Source organism: Pyrus communis, chromosome 10 (assembly GCF_041283825.1).
Source record: "Pyrus communis isolate YQ-2024b chromosome 10, ASM4128382v1, whole genome shotgun sequence".
In the NCBI taxonomy this organism is placed as follows: Eukaryota; Viridiplantae; Streptophyta; class Magnoliopsida; order Rosales; family Rosaceae; genus Pyrus; species Pyrus communis.
The window spans coordinates 32,402,088-32,423,813 of NC_142574.1; the positions used below are offsets into that span (position 1 = coordinate 32,402,088).

A 21,726-nucleotide genomic window follows, 5' to 3' on the forward strand; every position below is an offset into this window, starting at 1 on the left:
CTCATTAAACAATTTGAACCTTTGAAATTTGATCAAACGGTTAAAATTATTATAACTTTTAAAGTAAATCTCTATTTGTAGTCATCAAATCAAATTTCAAAAATCTTAATTAGTTGATGAGAATGACTTGATAAAAAGATCTGGAGGGAATCCCTTTCCAACCTTTCTCACTCTTTCGGCTTTTTGGACCAATGGGCGGCCGCCGTCATCTCTACTTTCATCCAAGGTCCTCCACGTGGCAAAAGGAGGGCGCTTTTTGACCGGCGGTTACTTAAGCTTGGCTTTGGGTACGAATAGAATATTGTTAGAAGTAAATTCCATGCCATTGGGTGAGCAAGTGGAGTGGCACGTGCTGATGCAGTCCTTACTCATTGTATACGGATAAATGTTATGTAGAGAACATCATTCGGTACGTATCTAATCACTTATATTATGAAATTTGATGTATCGAATTGTATTTCTTTCACGTGTAAAATATCATCAGCAATTGGAGTGGCAGCACCGTGCTGATGTAGTCCTTCCTCATTGGGTACGAATAGAATATGTATGGTATATTCTTGTGTTTGGTGGGATGTAATAAGGCTTAATTATGTAGAAAATGGATTGACTTTAATTAACGACTCTCTTTGGTCTTTCAAAAGTCTCAAGTACAATGCCCACTAACAATAGTTAACTCTTTTTTTCTCCTAAGTTGGGTGCATAATTTATGCCCATTTATTAATAAATTTGGCGAGGTTAGGGTATGTTTGGTAAGTCTTGATTAATTAATTAAATGGTACAACCTTTTTCAATTAAATTGGGCACGATCTACCCTATCCAAATTATGATAAAAAGATGAGTACTTTTTGGACAACTTTCAGACACCCAAGTATGAGAAATGTTTGTAGTACACAATTTTATTGTTGCTTTGCAAAGATGTTGTTTTCACTACTTAAACTCGTGCCCTTTTTTATCACAAAGAATCAAGATTTCTATTGCGCTAAGGCTCGTCCTCGTTTAGAGTTCAAATCTCATGAATAAAAATTGCTAGAACAATTACTAGTGGCATATTCACTTGGTAGGAATGATTGGTTCATGGCCAAGTAAACATGATGTCTTTTTACCCTCAAATTAAAAAATATATATATATATATATTTATATATTTATATATAAACAAACGAAAAGGGATATGTGTAAGTGAATAAGATAAAAGGAAAAAGGCAGAGGCTTTTGTTTGGCTTGGAATGTTGAGTGGATTCTGCATAAGAGCATAGGAAAGGAGGTGGATGGTTGGGATGGATAATAGTTTAGTTGTAAAAGCCGCCAAACCAAAACCCCAACTCACCTTCTGACATGCATCCTCTGAATATCTTCATCTCCTCACACACCAAACCATTTCACCAACCAGTCTGGTCGGTCCGTTGGAAACTTAGAATTCACCAAACAAGTGAGTTGCAATTGCAGTTTGCAGCTCACAACGTTGTCACGTAACCTTTGTCCTTTGCTTTGCTTTGCGTGTGCAAAATATATGCTGTCAATGTCAATGTGCATGCATGAAATATCTATTGAAAGTCCTCTAGGTATATTGTATATTATCTGTGTAATAGGGTTTGTGTCAACCCTAGTAAGTGCTTTACCTAATTGTATAAGAGTCTTGTCTTGTTGGCAGCTGAGTCTTGTCTTGTTGGCAGCTGTCTTGTCTTGTTGGCAGCTGGTTGGCAACTCCTTAATTCAAGGAGGTTAATTATTCTTCCTATGCCGACTTCCAGCTTGATTTAAGGTTGTTCTAGGTTAGAGTCTTGAGTGTTGAGTGTTGTTTGCAACTCACTCAAACTCCTCTATATATTTGTATTATGTTTCGGTTCCTAGACATAACAATATATACAAATACACAAACTTCAAAAGTTAACATGGTATCAGAGCAGGCATCCCTCTGAAGCCTGTCTTTGAATATCTTACGCTGTGATTTCTCTTCAACAAAACTATGGCTGATGAGCATTCGGAGGAAGAGAGCACCATTGCTTCTCCTTCCACTCACATCTCTGAAATGGATATCAATCCAAATCAACGACTCAGTTCAGTGTTACTGAATGAGTTCAACTATTTACCGTGGGCAAGAGCTGTTAGTCTCGCACTAGGTGGAAGATCCAAACTGGGTTTCATCGATGGCAGCCTTCCTGCTCCTGGAGTCACTTCTCCTGAATATGGAGGGTGGCTTTGCAAAGATCAGCTGGTCATGTCATGGCTACTTAATTCCATGGAAAGGAAGATTGCTGAGATCTTCAGCTATTCCGAGTCGTCACTCACTCTCTGGACAACAGTGAAGGAGATGTATGGTAATCAAAATAATTCTGCCCGCATTTTTCAACTCAAGAAGGATATCTCCAGCGTTCAACAAGAAGGTAAAACCTTTGTTCAACATCTTGGCTCTCTAAGAAGCATGTGGAATGAGCTGGATGTCTATAGACCTCACACCACTGATCCCACGGTGCTTCTTAAAAGAACTGAAGAAGATAAGATATTTCAATTGCTGTCTAGTCTGAGCTCAGACTATGAGGATTTGAGAAGCCATATCCTCATGAATCCTGAGCTACCATCCTTCACTAGCATTTGTGCAACCATCCAACGTGAGGAAGTAAGAAGAAAAGTCATGAACAATGGTACAAAAACCATTGTGACTGAAGCTAGGGCGTATCTGACAAATGAAAAAAGATACAAAGGAAACAACCCCCATCTAAAGTGCCTACACTGTGACAACATCGGGCATGTGATAGATAAGTGCTGGATTCTCCATCCAGAACTTAAACCAGATTTCATGAAGGACAAAACCACGCAGAAGACAAGTCGAGCACATCCTCGTGCCAACACCTCATCATCTTCATCTTTCAACAGTTCTGATCCATACAAACAGTTCACTGCAAATCCTGCTACTCTTATAAATGAGTTCGCAGCCTATCTCCATCAAAAGAAGGGTAGGGAAGATCGTGCTGCTGAACATGAAGATGGAAGTACCTCGGCATTGCTTGGCAAGTTTGCTGGTTTCCTGGCTAATGTTGATCGCTTACCTCAACAAAGCATGAAAGGTTTCATGAATGCTTTCAAAACTGCTCTTAAAATGAATGAGTTGCATGATTTTTGGGTTGTAGATTCCGGTGCCACAGATCACATGACTAATCAAGTGTCAAAATTGCATAAATTCGAGAAACTTCATAAACCATCACATGTGTCTATAGCTAATGGTGAAGGTGCTAGGATTGTAGGCAAGGGAAAAATTCACTTAATATCTGATCAAATAGAGTCCATGGCCTTATACGTGCCTTCGTTTCCATTCCAACTTCTCTCAGTAGGAAAAATCACAAATTCCTTAAACTGCTTAGCCATTTTTTCACCAGAAAATGTCATTTTTCATGATCTTGTCACCAAGAGGAAGATTGGTGAGGGATTTTACCTAGATGGTCTCTATTACATCTCGAAAAGCTCTCCCAGTGGATTACAAGCAAAGTCTATAGCCGTACATGTCTCCATTCAAGACCAGTTTTTGTGGCACCAGCGATTAGCACACCCATCTCAACATGTTTTGTCCACCTTGTTTCCAGATTTAGACAAAGAACAAATTCATTGTGAAACTTGCCACATGTCAAAGGCAACAAAGCTACCCCTTCGTTCATCTTTGTCTAGAGTTTTTCATCTTTTTGAACTTGTACACTCGGATTTATGGGGACCAACTAGTGAGTCTTTTGATGGTTACAAATATTTCATAACCTTTGTTGATGACTATTCAAGAGCAACTTGGTTATATTTGTTAAAATCAAAGAGTGAAGTGATGGAAGTGTTTAAAGACTTTCATAGTCTTGTTAAAAATCATTTTTCCTCTCAAATCAAAACTCTAAGGTCTGATAATGGCACCGAATACATGTCCCAAGTCATGACTCAATATTTGAGCAACAATGGCATCATGCATCAAACTAGTTGTGTTGGCACACCTCAACAAAATGGTATTGCCGAGAGAAAAAATCGAGATCTCCTTGAAAAAACTAGGTCATTGATGTTTCAAATGAATGTACCTAAACGTTTTTGGTCTCAAAGTGTTATGGCAGCCACTTACCTGATCAACAGGTTACCTAGCAGGGTTTTGGGGTTCAAATCACCAATGGAAATTGTAAAAAACAGGAAAATAGACATGTCACACCTTAAAGTCTTTGGATGCATTTGTTTTGTCCATGTTCAGTCCTTGCATCGAGACAAACTTGACCCGAGAGCAACCAAATGCATTTCCTTGGTTACTCATCCACACAAAAGGGATACAAATGTTACAATCCACAACTTAAGAGGTTAATTGTTTCCAAGGATGTCAGATTTCATGAAACTAACCCTTATTACAGCCAAGCTCTGGATAGTTCAAGTGAGGGGGAGAATTACTTGGATTTGTTTCCATTGCCAAGAACTGAAATCCTTGCCACTGAAGTACCTGATGCAATGGGGCCGGTTCATCACACAAATATCCCTACTGAAAATGACAACCAAGCCTCAAGTAATGATACCAACAATTCTGAATCAATCCACAGTATTGCTCCTGAGGAATCATCCTACGAGTTGCAATCGACTGCACCTCGACGCAATCCAACTCGTGAAAGACATCCTCCAGCAAGACTGCAAGACTTTGTCACTTACAAACCAAGACATCCACTGTCTCACTACGTATCCTATCACAAAATGTCTCCTAAACACATTGCTTTCCTGTGTACTATATCTGAGCATGTTGAGCCTCAGTCATTCCAAGAAGCAAATCAATCACCAGTTTGGCAGCAAGCCATGCAAGATGAACTGCATGCCCTTGATCAACACAAAACCTGGAGCATTGAGACACTGCCTAAGGGAAAGAAGACAGTAGGTTGCAGGTGGATATACAAGGTTAAATTCAACTCAGATGGATCCATAGAAAGACACAAGGCAAGATTAGTGGCTCGTGGTTTTACTCAAACATTTGATGTGGACTACAAAGAAACATTCGCCCCTGTTGCAAAGATGAATTCTGTAAGAGTACTCCTTTCAGTTGCTGTTAACAAAGGATGGCCTATGTTTCAAATGGACGTAAAGAACGCCTTCTTACATGGTGAACTTGAAGAAGAAGTCTTCATGAGGTTACCCCCAGGCCATCCTCAAAGTCATGAACCTGATCTTGTGTGCAGATTACACAAATCAATTTATGGTCTTAAACAGTCACCAAGAGCTTGGTATGCCAAGCTAAGTTCAGTCCTCACAACGGTTGGTTTTAAAAGAAGCAATGCAGATTCTTCATTGTTCGTACGCACGGGCACTGCTGGGAAACTGGTTGTTCTTGTCTATGTCGATGATTTAATCATCACAGGAGACAACATGGATGAAATAACTAAGCTCAAGCATTCACTGCAACAACGTTTTGCCATCAAAGATCTTGGCATACTTAGATATTTTCTTGGCATCGAAATGGCTACCTCTCCCAAGGGTTTCTTTCTCAGCCAACGGAAATATGTTCTGGACCTTCTCAAGGAAGCAAACATGAGTGATGCTAAACCTGTCAATACACCCCTAGACACGAAACACAAACTTAGCTTGGAAGGGCAACCACTGCCCAACATCAGCTATTATCAGCGTCTTGTGGGTAAGCTGATCTACTTGACTATTAAAAGGCCTGACATAGCCTATTCAGTAAGCATTGCTAGCCAATTTATGCACTCTCCCACCATGGAGCATTTTAATCTTGTCAAGAGACTACTTCGGTATCTCAAAGGTTCAATAGGTCGTGGCATCATCATGAAAAAGAATGAGAGCACTGAGATCATAGGCTATTGTGATGCTGATTGGGCTGGCAACTCTATTGATCGTAAGTCTACAACAGGGTATTGCACATTTGTGGGAGGCAATCTTGTTACCTGGAAAAGTAAAAAACAAGCCGTAGTTGCTCGATCCAGCACTGAGGCTGAATATCGCGCCATGGCATCTACTGCCTGTGAACTAATATGGTTGAAAGGTTTGCTGTGCGACTTAGGTGTCTCTACTACTCAGTCCATGTCTCTTTTTTGTGACAACCAAGCGGCAATGCACATTGCGTCCAACCCTGTCTTCCACGAGAGAACCAAGCACATCGAAGTTGATTGTCACTATGTCTGTGCACAGGTACAATCACAGGTCATCAAAACTCATTTTGTCAAGAGCTACGATCAACTCGCAGACCTATTCACTAAACCTTTAGCATCACCTCAGTTTCAGCGGCTTCTCGGCAAGCTTGGATCCATCAACCTCCTGGATCCAGCTTGAGGGGGAGTATTGAAAGTCCTCTAGGTATATTGTATATTATCTGTGTAATAGAGTTTGTGTCAACCCTAGTAAGTGCTTTACCTAATTGTATAAGAGTCTTGTCTTGTTGGCAGCTGAGTCTTGTCTTGTTGGCAGCTGTCTTGTCTTGTTGGCAGCTGGTTGGCAACTCCTTAATTCAAGGAGGTTAATTATTCTTCCTATGCCGACTTCCAGCTTGATTTAAGGTTGTTCTAGGTTAGAGTCTTGAGTGTTGAGTGTTGTTTGCAACTCACTCAAACTCCTCTATATATTTGTATTATGTTTCGGTTCCTAGACATAACAATATATACAAATACACAAACTTCAAAAGTTAACAATATCACGAGTGTGTTTGATCTGTCTCTGTGTTGGGACGTTGTTAGGTATTTCCGTACTATCTCGAGTATTTCAACTGTTAGATTTTTATTTAAAAATATAAAAATTTAAAACCTAACGGTTAAAACAGCTAGAGTATCTGATGTTTCGAAACACCTAAGAATTTTTTGTTGTGTGTGTATATGTATCATACCTTGTAATTTACGTCGCTTCCAAGCAACCCTATCATTTTGTTCACATGCCTGCATGCCAGCTACCCTTCTTTATTTTCTTTGCCCTCCTCCTCCTCTTTTATTTGTCAGCTTTCGGCAAAGCTTTTTAGCCCCACCTTGGTGCTTCGTGAATCATATGCATGCTATCAACAAAGCGTTTCCTAAACTTGTGTGGCATGCCCAAGTCTAAGATATTCCTCCATCCTTGGTTTGTTCTCTTTTAAGATGTGGCTAAGTAGTTATGCTTTTCTAAGGTACAAACACGCCTTAAGTACTAACACTTTTAAATGATACATGCATTAGACGATATAGTAGACACTTGAAGTGATACTACACCCTGCACGCATTAAGTACGAACATTTTTAAATGATACATGCATTAGACGATTTAATAGACACTTAAAGTGATGCTACCACGCATTAAGTACGAACACTTTCAATGATACATGCATTAGATGGAATAATAGACACTTGAAGTGATGCTACACTACTCTTTACAGCTAGATGTATCATTCGATGAACCATAATACTAGTATATTCAAGTGTCCGTATTGTACTTGATGGGATAACCATCTCACTCAAAGAGCTTTTTTCAAACATTTTGTATTTCCAACATTTTGTATTGAGTACGTGTCTGTATTATAGTCAGTCTAAATAGGTCTTTTAAGGTGGTTCTATCTTGAAGAACCGAAAATTTTATCAAGGGGCTCGTTTAAATTCAACAAATGAACGATTTGCCATATCATGAATTTAACAGCTAAAACCCTTAACTTTGAGATATTACTAGAAAACATTGCACAATTTACTACTGCTCTCAAACTTGTAACAGATGATAGAAGCTTACAAACGGTTGTATTTACAAACACTACGTTTACGCCGACGCCAACGGACACCACAACTTATTTCAAGTTTTAACCACTGGCTTCCCTTTACATACATAAGAGTTACACATATATATTAAGTAAATTTAAGTAAACAAAGATGAGCATGCGCATCAACTAATTTCGAGACGAAGGGTCGATCCCAGAGCCGTTCTTTATGCTGCCTCTGCAAATCCGACTCTCATTTTGCCAGCATCGAACACGGTGTGGTAACGACCCATGAAGATATCTCCCAAGATCCTGCATTGCACCACCGCAAAGTAAGAAATCAAAACAAAAGTTTCGCCCCCTGTAAAGCACGACAAATGATAAGCTCAAGTGTCGAATAATGTGATCATACCAGAGAGGTCCGCGGGGAGGAGGGATATCCATGTTAGTGAACCCGCTTATGCACTGAGCTTGAGAACCCTCGCCGATCTTAAGTATGTACTGGGCAAACAAACGGAGAAATTATCATAAGCGCAAAGGTAGCTTGCACTGCAACTTTAATCATGCAAATTCACACCAAAACTCGCCCGTAAACCCACAGGGAGAGTATACCAGATAGCATTACATAGGCAATCAGAAGGGACATACGTAAGCATATAGCTAAAGGATAAATTTGGATGTCGCCATACCTCATCTGGAGTGAGCTCAAAAACTTTACCGCCAATCGTGAAGGAAACGGAAGGCATAGAAGAAAGCTTTCCACAGTCTACAGCTGATTGTCCCAATGGGTTTGGCATTTTTTCACAAAGCTGCCGAGGTATAATATCGTGGAGTCAGAAAGAGAAGCAATACCAGTAAGAAACTTGAATCAAGTTCCTTGAAATTTCTATACCTCATTGACATAGTTCAAAATACGATCTTGAGTCAAATTCTGCTTAAGCTGGGTTTGCATCCAGACAACTGCCATCTCACAAGCAGAGCATGAAGCATCATGAGTAATGCCAGAAGACTTGCCGCTGTTCTCATCCACCACGCTCTCAATGCCCATACTGAAAAAATACAACAGTGATCCAATAAGTTTATTACCTAATGAAGACAAGCCCAAGAATAATAATAGTAACTTTTTATGCTGACCTTACACTCCGAGTCCCATCAAAGGTGCACAATCCAATTTGCGAACAAACCTTCTTTGGTTGGGCCTGTTGGAGAAAGTATGCAAACCAAACGAATTATGATCGTCTTCCAGTCGCGTGAACAAGGAAAAAAAATGTAAACTAGAATAACATAAGTCTTGTATTTTACCTCAGCGAAGAGCAAATCAAGAATGGTTTGTCCATACTGGTTAACAACTGCCTTGCATTCCTGGCTAACAACACCACTGGCTCCAATGGCTCGATTTATCAGGGCAACCACAGTCTGCATACATACATATAAACGCCGAGAGATTAATCGATCGGGAAATCATCATTACTAATGCAGTTGCAAAACTATGCAACAAACTAACAGACAGTTGCAACACAAACAGAAGCTGGAAGAATATAATAGGCACAAGTACTTCATGCGATCTATAAACACAAAAACAGGTCATTAACATGCTCGTACTTCTCCCTTTCTGTTTCAATCAGAATATTCAGCCTGAGAAGTTAAAGAAGTGAACTGGATCTAGCTATTCAACCAAGCTGGATACAATTATATACACGGAACATGCACCCACCAAAGAATGAATCAACAAGAAATCAAAGTAATAACTAAAATTTGGATTACATACCGTTGGACCTGCCACAAGAGAAGTTCCAGAGTCTGCAATTGCGTAACAGCCACCAGCACAATATCCTGAACAGCAATATGGTTAAGTCAGAACAATGGGAGTAAAATACTCGATGTTCATATATGTGCCCCTCCCACGTGCACGCGCATGCACACGCGCACACACACAAGGGAAAACTAAATGTGGCAGTGCACACACTTTATGCATCAAGAGCGTACTTACCACTTGGTTTACCACCAATAAGAACATCGCCCATCTCAAACTGCCAAAGAAAGACACCAGTAAGCATATTGGAGAAATAAGAGGTAACATATTAAAAGAAAAAAGATAGCTATCAGACAGTTCCGCATTGGATATAAATGTTTCACTATCAACCTGCCAATAGCCTTTCTTCGTTACTGGAACATAGGTGTGTTTGCCCTTAAAGTGATTTGGATCAACTCCGCCAAACACAATTTCACCACCTGCTTCTTCTTGTGCGTTACGATTGAGCCAAAAGGAAAACACTGGTTCCTTGATAAGACCTTGCTTAATCATGTTGTACCTGAAAGACATTCATATGTCTCATATCATCCACTGATTGCTGAATTATTCATTTATTTATTTCCAGAAAAGGAAAAAAATTGATCAGTGAGAATCAATGCATACCACACTGGGACAGCACCTCCAACCGAAATCTCTTGAAATCCAAGTCCCAATAAGCCATCAAACTTGGCAGCCAAGAATGTGAGACCAGGCTCACTAGTTGCTTCGATAAAATCCTGATAGTTGACAACCAATAACGAGTACAGTTAAATCGAAACAATAGACTGGGAGACTGAAAAGGAGGGGAGTTCAGAATTATGATTACCTGGTTTTTAACAACGATGTCCCCAACTTTAACATTGTCTTTGCTAAAGAAACCTGAAATAGCTCCGGTACCATACTGGATAGAAGCAGAAGTCCCTGCACAGCAGTAAACAAATATTACATCAAACAGTGAACGCAACCATATTCCAGAATTCACATGATAAGACATGATTGATTTAGAAACAAATTATCATGGAGCACGGAATACGAACCATTCTTCTTGTATGTTTTCGATTGGCCCGACTTGTACCTGGCATGGAAGTAGCATGCAAACTGCACCAAAATGCCAAAAAACCATGGTCCTAATGTTTCAAGCCAATCCTTGTACGCATACAAAAGTTTCAATTTTTCAAATTACAGAATAGTACAAACGTTAAAGCTCACCGAGAAATGGCACTTGGATGATGGAACCCACAAGTTTGCGCTACCAGTGTCAAAAATCACAGTGAAGGGCTGAGGGGGAGTGCCAATAGCAATCTCACCATAGTACTGAGCATCCAAGTAGTTCTTTAATGAGACAATATCGACATCCCCTGACTCAGATTCTCCGAGATTCGAAGGGAGACGATACTTTCTCAATCCATTCTTGGATTCGAGCTGTGCAGCAACCCGGTCATTTGAATCCAATTTCACCCTTTTGAGTCCAATCCTAGACAACCCATCATTGGGTGCAGAGGATACAAGAGAAAACAACAAGCTTGAAAGGAACAGAATTGCTCTGAAGCTGGTTCCCATATTGTCTATAACTTCACCCTAAAACAACAAATTAAAAAATTAATTCTGAAATTACTAAAGGCATGTTCACAACCATTAGGCATTACAAATGCATAACTTGAATAATACCACATTTTAAATGAAAAGTTCAGCTTAATTAGCAGAAATTCATCTGGGTTTTGTATAAAGATTACTAACGTCTATCAAACTCGTGACCTTCGGTCACGATGGAGCAACTTTTCCATTGCGCTAAGGCTCGCCATTTTGTATAAAGATTACTAACTCTCTTCTTTTTTTCTTTCAATTTTTTAATTTGATTTTTTAATCCACAGAAGTTTCAAGTTTCACTTTCAATTTCTTTTCTTTACCATAAAATTTCATTTTTCTTAACAAAAACCTTCAAACATGCATTTTGGTCCCAGAATCAGTGAATCAATGAACAAAATTAAAATAATAAATCTAAAAAATAAAATAAAACACACAAAATATGCAGACATGCAACCAAAAAAGCAACATCTGCAGAAAAAAATAACACTCAAATGCAAACTTACAACCATTTCTCACTACAACGTACAGAATATATAAGAAATTATCCAAATAATGTTAAAAAAATAAATTAATTAATTAAAGAAATAATAAGAAAAACTCACCGATTGAATTGTTTGCAGCAGAAAGAGAAAAGTTGGTGGTGCGAAGAAACTCAAAGGAAGAAAGTGTCTTTTAAAATAGAGAAAAACAGAGGACTTCTTCTGCCTGTCACTCTTTGTGTTTGCCAGTGGGGCCCAGCTCAGCCGAGTTGGCCTCAACAAGACTTTTAAGCTAGGCCGTCCGATCTACAGCCTCTAAACGGTCGATATTGTGCGAAGGCAGGATGGCCTCGTTGCCGGAGACGCTTTACAAAAATGGACGGTGATTAAGGGGTTAAGAAAAAGATCAGGCGGTGCGAGTGACGTATGTTGAGAGCGACGGGTTTTGGATAGCGCGAGGAAAACGACGCGGGAGTATAGAATTGGGAGTTACAACGGAACGCTCACGTGTCACAGAAACCACCTGGTTGCCTTAGCACGCGACACCTCCCTTTTTGGCGCCCACCGTGCTCATTGTGGAGAATCCAGATCTCGAGAAATATTTAATCTTGTTCGTTCATTATATATTGTGCAGTCATAAATTATTTTAAATATTTTTATTTAAAATTAAACACAAACAGTATTTGACAAAAACTGATCGCACAATATACAATAAACGGACACGATTCATAGATATCCAAAATCTTCGTCAAAAGAATTCGAAGAGTATCCTGTTGGTATTGTGGAGTGTACACATGAGATTTTCTGTTTGTTTTTGGTCTGCACATGAATTTGGTGTGACTTTGTTCACGTTCCCCTTACAGTATATCAACTCAAGTTTTACAATTAAATGTGGTTGTGAATGTTTTGTTAAATATGGAACGAATTGTGGAAAACAAACTAGCTAATGTGTAGATATATCACTGTATATAATAAAATGCACTGATGTCTGGTTATGTATAACGATTTCTTGCAAGAATAATGCAAAAATAACAAATTTTAGGTTAACTTATTAACAAATCAGATCATTATTGAGTAACTCGTCAGAAACCCTATTGCTGCTGAGTGCAAGAAAGAAAATGGTCATCTATTCTCTAATTGCCCGTCACTCTCACGATATGCAACAAAGCTTGAGGACCTTAAAAGTGGAAAGGTGGAAAGTTGCTAATTGCCCCTTTTCTGATCCAATAAGGCTTGAAACCCACCCTACATGGGCTCAACAAATTTACCCATTCACATCATTCGAAATAGAATGGGCTTCAAATGTAGAAATCAATAAGACCCAACACTACAAAATGGGCTTGGAGGACTATATCCATGATCAACATTTCCATGGACATTGTTACAATTAAATGCTATCCGTGTCAACTCAACTGGAAGCGTTTTTGCCGGAGAAGCACGTTAGCTGTTTCTTAGAGGCACTTGATTTTATTAGAACTTTCCACATGTTTCTAATAAAACTATATATAGGGAAATTTCCGTGAAAGTGTTTCGTATTAAATCAGTTCCAAATGATTGAAGGTATGACGTTAACCGATGTTTGATAGTTTCGAAATTGATCAAGTATGGTACAAACAAACTCTAAAACTCTAACCAATTATGATACTTTTTGTAGAATAGTTATGATTTATGAGTACAATTGCATCTACGATATTTATTAATAAATGAAGTTTATTGATACTCGACATTTTGTTATTTAAAACAATACTTAAGTGCAGTCTCGGAGAAATTTGAATACAACGATCATGTGACCGTGTGTTACAATTATGCGTGTTAATACTTTCTATAGCTTATTAATTTTCTTACAAATATAATAAAAAAATAACAATGTAAATGCAACAATGCCTAATACCTAGAGACTGTGTCTCACCTTTTGCTTCACAATAGAAGAAACAAAAATTTCCAAATAGGCACCTTTCATGCATGGGATTTCTTTTTACCTTATCTTCATCTTTTTTTTAATCCTTTCAGAGTTGAGATTCCCTTAACAAAAAAATTCATGATCATTGGTCCCTTAAATCATCTAAATGTCCAGCTATGGTCTTTTTCGTCAACTTCGTCAGAATTCTGTCAAAATGAGTCATGTTAGAAAGACCGTTACTACAGTTGAGTTAAGGGTAAAAGACCATTGCTCCAATGAGGTTAAAATTGATGGACAATTTCTACAATTGGGTTAAAGTTGAGAGACCATTGCTCCAATTGGGTTAAGTTGAGGGACAATTTCTCAAATTAGGTGGAAATTTAGGGACCCTTCCTACAATTTTTCTCATTTAGTTTTCCATATTTATCCCTTAATTCAGCCTCATATGCATGGCACGTGACTTATTTTGATAGAAGTTCTAACGAAGTTCACGAAAAACACCATAACTGCACGTTTTGATGAGTTAAAGGACCGATAGTCATAAATTTTTAGTTAAAAGACTATTACTCCAATTGGGTTAAAATTCATGTACCATTACTACAATTTCCTCTTAACTTGCATAATGGTCACTTCTCAAATAATATAAAGTGTGAAACCACAAGTTCCAAAAGATCCCAAATATGGAGCAAGCATGTTTACCTATCTTACTAATGTTTGTTGATGAGAGTACATCTTTGAAGAATTCAAAGAACGGGGGCTGTAGTACTCGTACGTCGTTAATTTCAAAACCCTAATCAATCAAACTGTAGTACAGATCAAAACTGCACGTTCGCATGTCGATATCCATTATAAAAATCAATATTTCTTAGATATCCCCTTCGATATGGATCGGCATTCGGCAGCATGTCTTCAGCTGAAGAGTGTAAATTCTAAATATATATACACAAGAAGACTCCACGAGTTACAAGAAAAAGGAGTTCAAAAATCAGATAAGATGAAGAAATTCATGGTTGATATTTCACGAATTAGCTAGCTAGGGTTTCTTATAAAACGATGATTTTGTTCCCATTAAATATAAAGAGGAGAATTGAAATTCGTGTACATGAAGAAAACATATCAGTTCTAACTTTTGATCAATATTGTGATCAGGTACACATGTGCATGACTTAGACTTATGTATCAACAAAGAGAAATGCTAATGTGACACCCTCTAAAATACACTTTTCTTAGAGATTCTATCCGCTCATATTTTTAACATAACATTTATAATATTGAGTATGAGAATTAATACTAAATTAGGAAGTGAGTCTTGCTTTGAAAAAGAACCATTAACATTTCTCATTTAACAAATAAATTTATAATGCAATAACTGCGAATAAATTAACAATATCACATGTAAGTGTGACAAATAACATCGAACTATTTCTCAAAAAGATGAGGCAAGGTGATTTTGGCCACATGCATGCACGTGAATATCATAAAAGACATGCACTTCCTATCCACCGCCGTGAACATGGCATGAAGACGAAAGCCATCGATCCACAGAGTCCATATCCATAAAAACTAAAAGATCACTTCGTACGGTGGATGAGGTACGGTTGCGGGCCACAATGCTCCACGTTTGCTATTTTACTATAATATTTTCAACATTTTTTTTTACTATTTATAAATAACCAAATTAGAAATTCACATGATTGATTGGGATCTGGATTCAAAATTCAATGGCAGTGACGTGATGTCAAACAAAGTGCACAGAAAGTCAACAATGTATCCAATTGAAAATTAGCAGCAGCCCACAAGCCACGAAACTACCCAACTTCAACCAACATTCATCGAAAGTTGTCTTCTTTTTTTCTTTATAATTTTTTATGAATTTGACATCATTTTTTCCAAATTATTCACGACTCATTTAATTTAACACACAACGTAGTTGCCTGGAAGTCTCTTCTAAGTCCATGGTTTTTTCTTACGTGTCAAATAAAATGGCCGATTTGGTTGACTGCAGCCTCACCCTCACACATAGTATCAGAATATTCCGCTTTATTCTTCTCTCTCGCTCTCTCTCTCTCTCTCTCTCTCTCTCTATTATCTTCTGGTTTTTTCTTAGGGTTTTCTTGTAAACAACGATTTCTGTCTGTATGGTCAGTGTTGTTTTAATTGAACATAATCATCATGTATTAGATTAGAAGGAAATCAACTAATAATATATGAAAGATTAAACATGTAGTAGTGCAATGATTGGAATACTAAATACATTAAACCAAACCTTTTTCCTTTTTGTGTGTATTTACTGAAAATTTTGAATCAAATTATTCAAAACAAAACACAAATGAAAAAGAAAGAAAGAATGAAGTTGGGTTCGATCTAAACCCTCCCCAAAAAAAAAAAAAAAAAAAACAACAAAATGTATCGACAGGTTACCAACTTTCTTTAAAGCTAAAAAATAAATTAACAAAAACAATAGACGCCACATTTCTAATTAATTTCCCGGGAAACTACTAATCTTCTTGTTGTTGTTGGCTCCGCTGCTGTTGTTGGAGATGGGGGAGGCGCTGTTGGTGGTGGTGTTGCTCGGATGAGCTCCTCCACCAATGATCGAGGTTATAGCGGCCGCGAGAGCAGCAGTGAAGCTCGGATCAGCCGTGATGGCACTCACTGTGTCAGCAAAGGAGGAAGACTGCGTTTGCTGCATTTGTTGTTGTGAACTAGTAGACCCCATTATATCCTGGGACAGCTGAAGTTCTGAAAACTTAGACTGGTTGTAAAGGGCTTGCCCAAAAATTTGAGGCAGTTGTTGTGAAGCAGCCCCAAAACTCGGGGGTTGCCCTGGGAAATTAGGGACTTGAAATGGGGTGTTTGGTCTTTGGACTTGCGATGGCGTTGTGGTAAGGTCCAATGTAACAGTTGGAAATGGAGCTGAGGCTGAGATTGTGGCAACACTTGATGAGCATGGAAGAATTGCTCTGGCTAGCAAATTATTAGGGTTCATATTCATCCCGTCCGCACTTGACATGGACCCCGAAAGCAACATGCTGACGGCTGCCGTGGTGGTTGATGCCATGGCCATTGCAGCGGGGGGCAGTGGGTGATTGTGATTGCCTTCATATGTTGTGATCAGTATGGTTCTGTCCTCGGCACAACGTTGTACCTATCAAAATAGTAACACATACATATTAGTACTTTCATAAGTGATATGTTCTCGATATATTTTTAACATACTAAACCAATAGAGAATGAACGTTTTGCACAGAAAATTTCTGCAAATGTATTCGTACTTGTTTGCGAACAGGACAACCTACAGCCATGGTGCACCTATAATATGCACGAGGACATGGGTTCCCTTTTGCCATCTTCTGTCCATACTTTCTCCATTGACACCCATCAGTAATCTGTGATTAATCAAAATTAATTAGTTTCATGAAACTTGAGATTGATAATTGAGTTATTAAACTACTAAGTTTATTATTTATTTATTCAGCATGAGCGAAGGATGACTGTTTTGAAGTGTTACTAATTAAAGTTAAAATCAATTAGATTAATTACCATAGAGGCTTCTGATCTGGCTCGAACGGAGACGCGGGCTTTCCTCATGGTGGCCTCGGTTGATTGATCAATTGGCTTAGGAGCCGCAGAATTGTTGAGCTTGGGGACCTTGTCGGGCACCCATCCTTGTGATTCAGATTCAGGACTCTCATCCCTGCCAACTCTTTTCCCGTCACGGAAAGTATTAGAGTTCGCCGGATCCAACGGACCAATCTGACCGTTTTTCGGTGATGCAACTTCATTGATGTTTTGTGGTGGTGAAGCTGATCCGGTTTTCGCTTCCGATGAACTATTGGAGACTTGGTCATCAGTCGTCTCGGTTGTGGCTCTCGGACCCAAATTTAGAAATTGTCTTGGCACCAACACTTGTTTCTTACCTTGATCAGCCTTTGCCTCAGCATTCTGATAAAAATTTACCAAAAAAGAGTCAATATCTTAGATAATACTAAAGCCGTGAATTAAACTAGTTGGCTAGGCAGTTTATCTTTCTGTAAATTAGGGTAGTTTAAATTTTTGTCATCTTATAAATTTGATTGCAATGATTACGGATATGAACGAATTACCTGATCATGGTGTAATTGTGAGCTCTGGTCAGCTGGAGCTGCAATAGTGTGATTATGTTGTTGTTGTACAACTGCAGCAAGATGCATCTGTAATGCACTGTAGTTGTTGGTCACTTGACCTAGCATCTCTTTCAGCCTCTGGTTTTCAACATTCATACGTTGGAGCTCCACTTGCAACTGTGCCAGCTGATCATCATATTTCAAGTCAATTACGTATATATTATACTTTTTTTATGATAATGCGTAAATAACTTAAAATACCGTCACAGCGATTGATCACTTCCGGTGTTCATATAATTCTAAAGTCTTACCTCATGATTCTTTGCTCTCTTGTTATCCGCACGATCGGAAGAAATCCCATCATCAACCATCGACTGGTCACTTCCGGTGTTCGCAGTGACAAGGTGCAATCCAGTCTACATATTATTTAGATCCAAGAAAGAAAAATAAGTACCACTAAAAATAAATCACAAAAAAATAAAGAAATAAAAAGGGGTGCTTACATTAACATCCAAACCAGTCCAATTCTCCTTCTTGACACTCATTGCATCATTGGATCTCGAATCCTGATGATGATCATCAGTACTATTGCTTTTGAGCTTGTTCTTACGATCAGAAAAGAAGTCCACCTCATCCACAACCATCCGATCGTTGTCATTGGACGGCTGTGATGCAGTCTGCTCTTCCCGGCTACCAAGTTTGACAGGGAATTCCATTCCCGAAAACATCCTTTCCCCACCAAAAAAACTGTTCCTCTTGTTGTTATTGTGGCGGTGGTCGAGCTTAACCGCCGCGGTCGGCGGCTTGTTGAGGAGGAAGCCGAAGGAGTCAGAATCAAGGGTGAGCCCCCATCCTTTGTCCATAAATTAATGTTTTGCCGATATGAACAAGTGGTAATTAAGAGAGAGATTAAGAAAATGAAGGAGGAGGGTTTTGAGAGAGAGAGAGAGAGAGATGAGGGGTGTGCGTGGGTGTTGAAGTCTCTGAAGTCTTTTGCCGATGCAATGTGATCGCCTATAAAAAGGGCATGGACGTAGACCAAACTTAGAACAACTAGATTGGATTTGTGAGAAATTCATGGGATTATTCATTTTTTTATTACTTTAAATTTCATCACTTGCGTCAGATGGTGCGTCAGTCTGCCATCTGTCAACGCCAAGCCACCTCGTTTTAATTTTTGACCCAACCCAAATAAACAAAGAGTCACAAACAACTCGCAACCCATAACTCACAAGGGTGCGATGGAGAAAGGTTCTAGTACGACGGTCATATTGTAAGTATTGTTATTATGTTGAAGTTTATGTGGTTCTATTCTCAAATTCATTTTTTACATTTTACGTGTTTATTGTTAATTTATATTCATTAATTACTTTTAATTTGTTTAAATTTGAGGGTCGAAATTGAGAGCTATGTGAAAGGTGTAAAACGGTGTGGGGATAAAACCATACTAAAATTTATACTTATATCTTGTGTTACTAATTTACTTTGTGTTGTGGTAATAAATACAAAAATAAAGCCTCTTGTATGTCTTTTCTTCGGTTCATATTTGAGATCTCAATCGATTCTGTTTAGAAATATGTATAGTTAGTTGAACACAAATTTTTCCATGAACGACATGTTGGATATGTTATTTGAAGCAATACGAGTGAATTAAAATATTGTACGTCAATACAAGAATTATATCAAATTTATTTATAAAAACACGTTAGTTAATAATATCACGTACTTAATAAACCGAAAACATTGCTACATGTGGACGTGTGTGGAAAGGCAAAATGATATTTTAATTGGGTGAGGTTTCGTCCACATTTCGTCAAGAAAGAGTTTGACTCATTCCCATAAATCAAAAGAGAAAGTAAAAACACAACGAAAGGGAGGAAAAGAGAGATGAATCGCACCGCCCCGAGCTGTGCGGCGCCTTCCACGTGACGAAATAAGAAAAAAGGCCAAACGGGGCCCATCTGGCCCAAACCTAGTCAATGAGTTTGACGGCCCGCCTCTCTCTCTTTCTTGCTGTGACTGATGACCGGGAGAAGCAGTGGCTTAGTCTCCCCCTTACCCTACCTACCATGACATTTCCATCCACGTATCAGATCTGTCCGGGAACTTTGTTGACTGTTTACCTGTGGGACCGAGTCACTTGCTTAGACTTTATTTTGTTTTTTTCTTTCGATTATTATCGATTATAATTTGTAATTACTACTACATTAATATATTTAGGGGCCAGATTAGTGGCACTATTTTATTTATACAATTTTTGACACATGTTTTGTCAAATTCATTTTGTAATGTAGTTTAACAAGTCAAATCATTTATGTTTTAGTTCTTCCTTCTAATATCATCATATCTACCAAAATAAAAAAAATAAAAAATCCAAATCTGAAGTCATAAGATCAATTAATCAAGAGTTTAGGTTTCTTTATAAAATCGTATTCGTTCATTGTCTTCATTGCAGATGAAAGTTTTGATAGTTTTAAATTCATATAATTTTTTATAAATATACTTTATGAATGATATTCTAAGTGTATATAGTTCAGATCATTAAAATACATTACGAAATATGTAGAAAAAGTAATGTCACGGATCCATTCCATATTAATTAAGTTAAAAAATCTTTAATTTCCCATTCGTTGTCTGATAATTCCTTCTATTTTGTCTTCCTCCCTTGGATTCTTCTCTGGCTCACGCAGATAATACCTGAATTTTGGACCGTGTACAAATCAGAGTTTTATTTGGCAATACATGACCTTTTATTCAAAGTCCACATTGATTTTCATTTGAAATTTCGATAAATTAATGGATGGATCTTAGCATACGGCGATTATTAAAATTATGAAGTGATTAATTAAGACGTGAAGATTAGTACCTAATTCATATATTATTGTCACTTAGACCAAGACTTATTAACAATCATAAGCTAACTACGTTTACTTGTGAATGAATGTAATGTCACTTGGAGAATTCATGATACAATTGCGAATATTAAATGGTTGGCGGCTTCTTCTGTTTAGTGCTTAACCTGGAAGCATATGACTAACTTTGATCTTAATCCTCCTAATATGTTTATTTGGGATTGAAACTCCCTGCTAAGGCCATTACGGCTCACTTATGTCATTGTAACGATTTAGGATGTTCGCGAGGTTTCTGTTTTTAATGCATTTCTATTTTTTCAGCAAAAAAAAATTCAAGTATCCAACAAGTTTCTTTCAATTTATTACAAAAAAAATACAAAATAAAAGTTACTTATTTTCTACCAATATGAGAATCGCAACCAATTTAGGCAGTCTAGGCGGATTTAGGCAGGCACATAAGCAGGTCTAAGCATAATTTCTTATTTTTTAAACGTTTAGAGATTAATCGTGACGGTGACTAATCTCCTAACGCCTAGACGGGACTAGGGCCGTCTCTGAGATTTCAGGGGCCTGTGCGAAATCTATAAAAGGGCTCCTCCTTCAGATAGTATTAAAAAAAGAAAAACAATGTATTGATGTTATAAAACAATCACTTAAATCAAAATAAACTTTAGCACTCACTGATTACAAGTTTACAAATATCATTAATTATAAGCAAAAAAGCTACAAACATAACCTTCACTAGATAATCAAAAGCTGTTCAATCTTAAACAAACAAAAATGAAAAAAAAAAATTTCAAAACTCTAACTTTACAGTTCACTTGAATATATAACCTTATTATATAATAAAATTGGAAAACTCTCGTTTTTAGGGTGTTATTATTGACAATCAGAATATCTCATTGTACTTGAAAGTTTTATATTGAGTGATGCTAGGGATACTAAATTTGTAGACAAAATTTTGTAAATTAAATGACATGTAAGTTGATGATTGAAGTATTACTTAAGCATTGATAAACATGATCATTTTCTATTGGTGACTCGTCATTTAGTTTACAAATTTAGTCTCTCTAGCATTACCCTTTTATATTTACAAAGAAAAATAATTTACTCTTGTAAGGAATGCACAATGAGATTTTAAAATACTAACAAAAGCAATTTTCTAAACATATAACGTTAGATGGCAAAAATTTTGGGAACCCCTTCAAATTTGAAGTCCTGTGCGACTGTACCTTTTACTCACCCTCAACGTCTTCTCTAGGCGGGACTTTTTAAAACAATAATCTATGATTATATATTTCTTTTTGAGTCGAAAAAAAATCTAGCCTTATAAGTACTGTTGATTATTTTGTTTGCACC

At 37.7% G+C, this 21,726-nt stretch overlaps 2 protein-coding genes across 4 annotated transcripts; both read right to left on the reverse strand.

The window, feature by feature from the left end:
• Window positions 1-7,622: 7,622 nt before the first annotated feature.
• LOC137729053 (aspartic proteinase) lies at window positions 7,623-11,926 on the reverse strand. 3 transcript variants are annotated; one of them, XM_088678449.1, is made up of 14 exons: window positions 11,633-11,926; window positions 10,653-11,021; window positions 10,481-10,541; window positions 10,270-10,364; window positions 10,068-10,180; window positions 9,795-9,963; window positions 9,642-9,681; window positions 9,420-9,484; window positions 8,954-9,067; window positions 8,786-8,850; window positions 8,544-8,700; window positions 8,341-8,460; window positions 8,064-8,152; window positions 7,623-7,963 (listed from the first exon to the last, which is right to left on the reverse strand). In XM_088678449.1, exons 2-14 carry the CDS (start codon window positions 11,001-11,003, stop codon window positions 7,879-7,881), a joined length of 1,524 nt encoding a protein of 507 aa, XP_088534575.1. In that variant the 5' UTR covers window positions 11,004-11,021; window positions 11,633-11,926; the 3' UTR covers window positions 7,623-7,878. The 3 variants fall into 3 exon arrangements, with proteins under 3 accessions (XP_088534575.1, XP_068323977.2, XP_068323976.2); XM_068467876.2 differs by having other exon boundaries at window positions 10,653-11,008; window positions 11,633-11,886; XM_068467875.2 differs by having other exon boundaries at window positions 10,653-11,014; window positions 11,633-11,880.
• A 3,738-nt stretch (window positions 11,927-15,664) lies between these two features.
• On the reverse strand, window positions 15,665-18,550 carry LOC137729330 (putative WRKY transcription factor 31). The gene is made up of 6 exons (XM_068468249.2): window positions 18,019-18,550; window positions 17,827-17,931; window positions 17,516-17,701; window positions 16,953-17,354; window positions 16,685-16,798; window positions 15,665-16,557 (listed from the first exon to the last, which is right to left on the reverse strand). The coding sequence occupies exons 1-6, from the start codon at window positions 18,376-18,378 to the stop codon at window positions 15,889-15,891; spliced, it is 1,836 nt and encodes a 611-aa protein (XP_068324350.2). The 5' UTR covers window positions 18,379-18,550; the 3' UTR covers window positions 15,665-15,888.
• Between the last annotated feature and the right edge of the window lie 3,176 nt (window positions 18,551-21,726).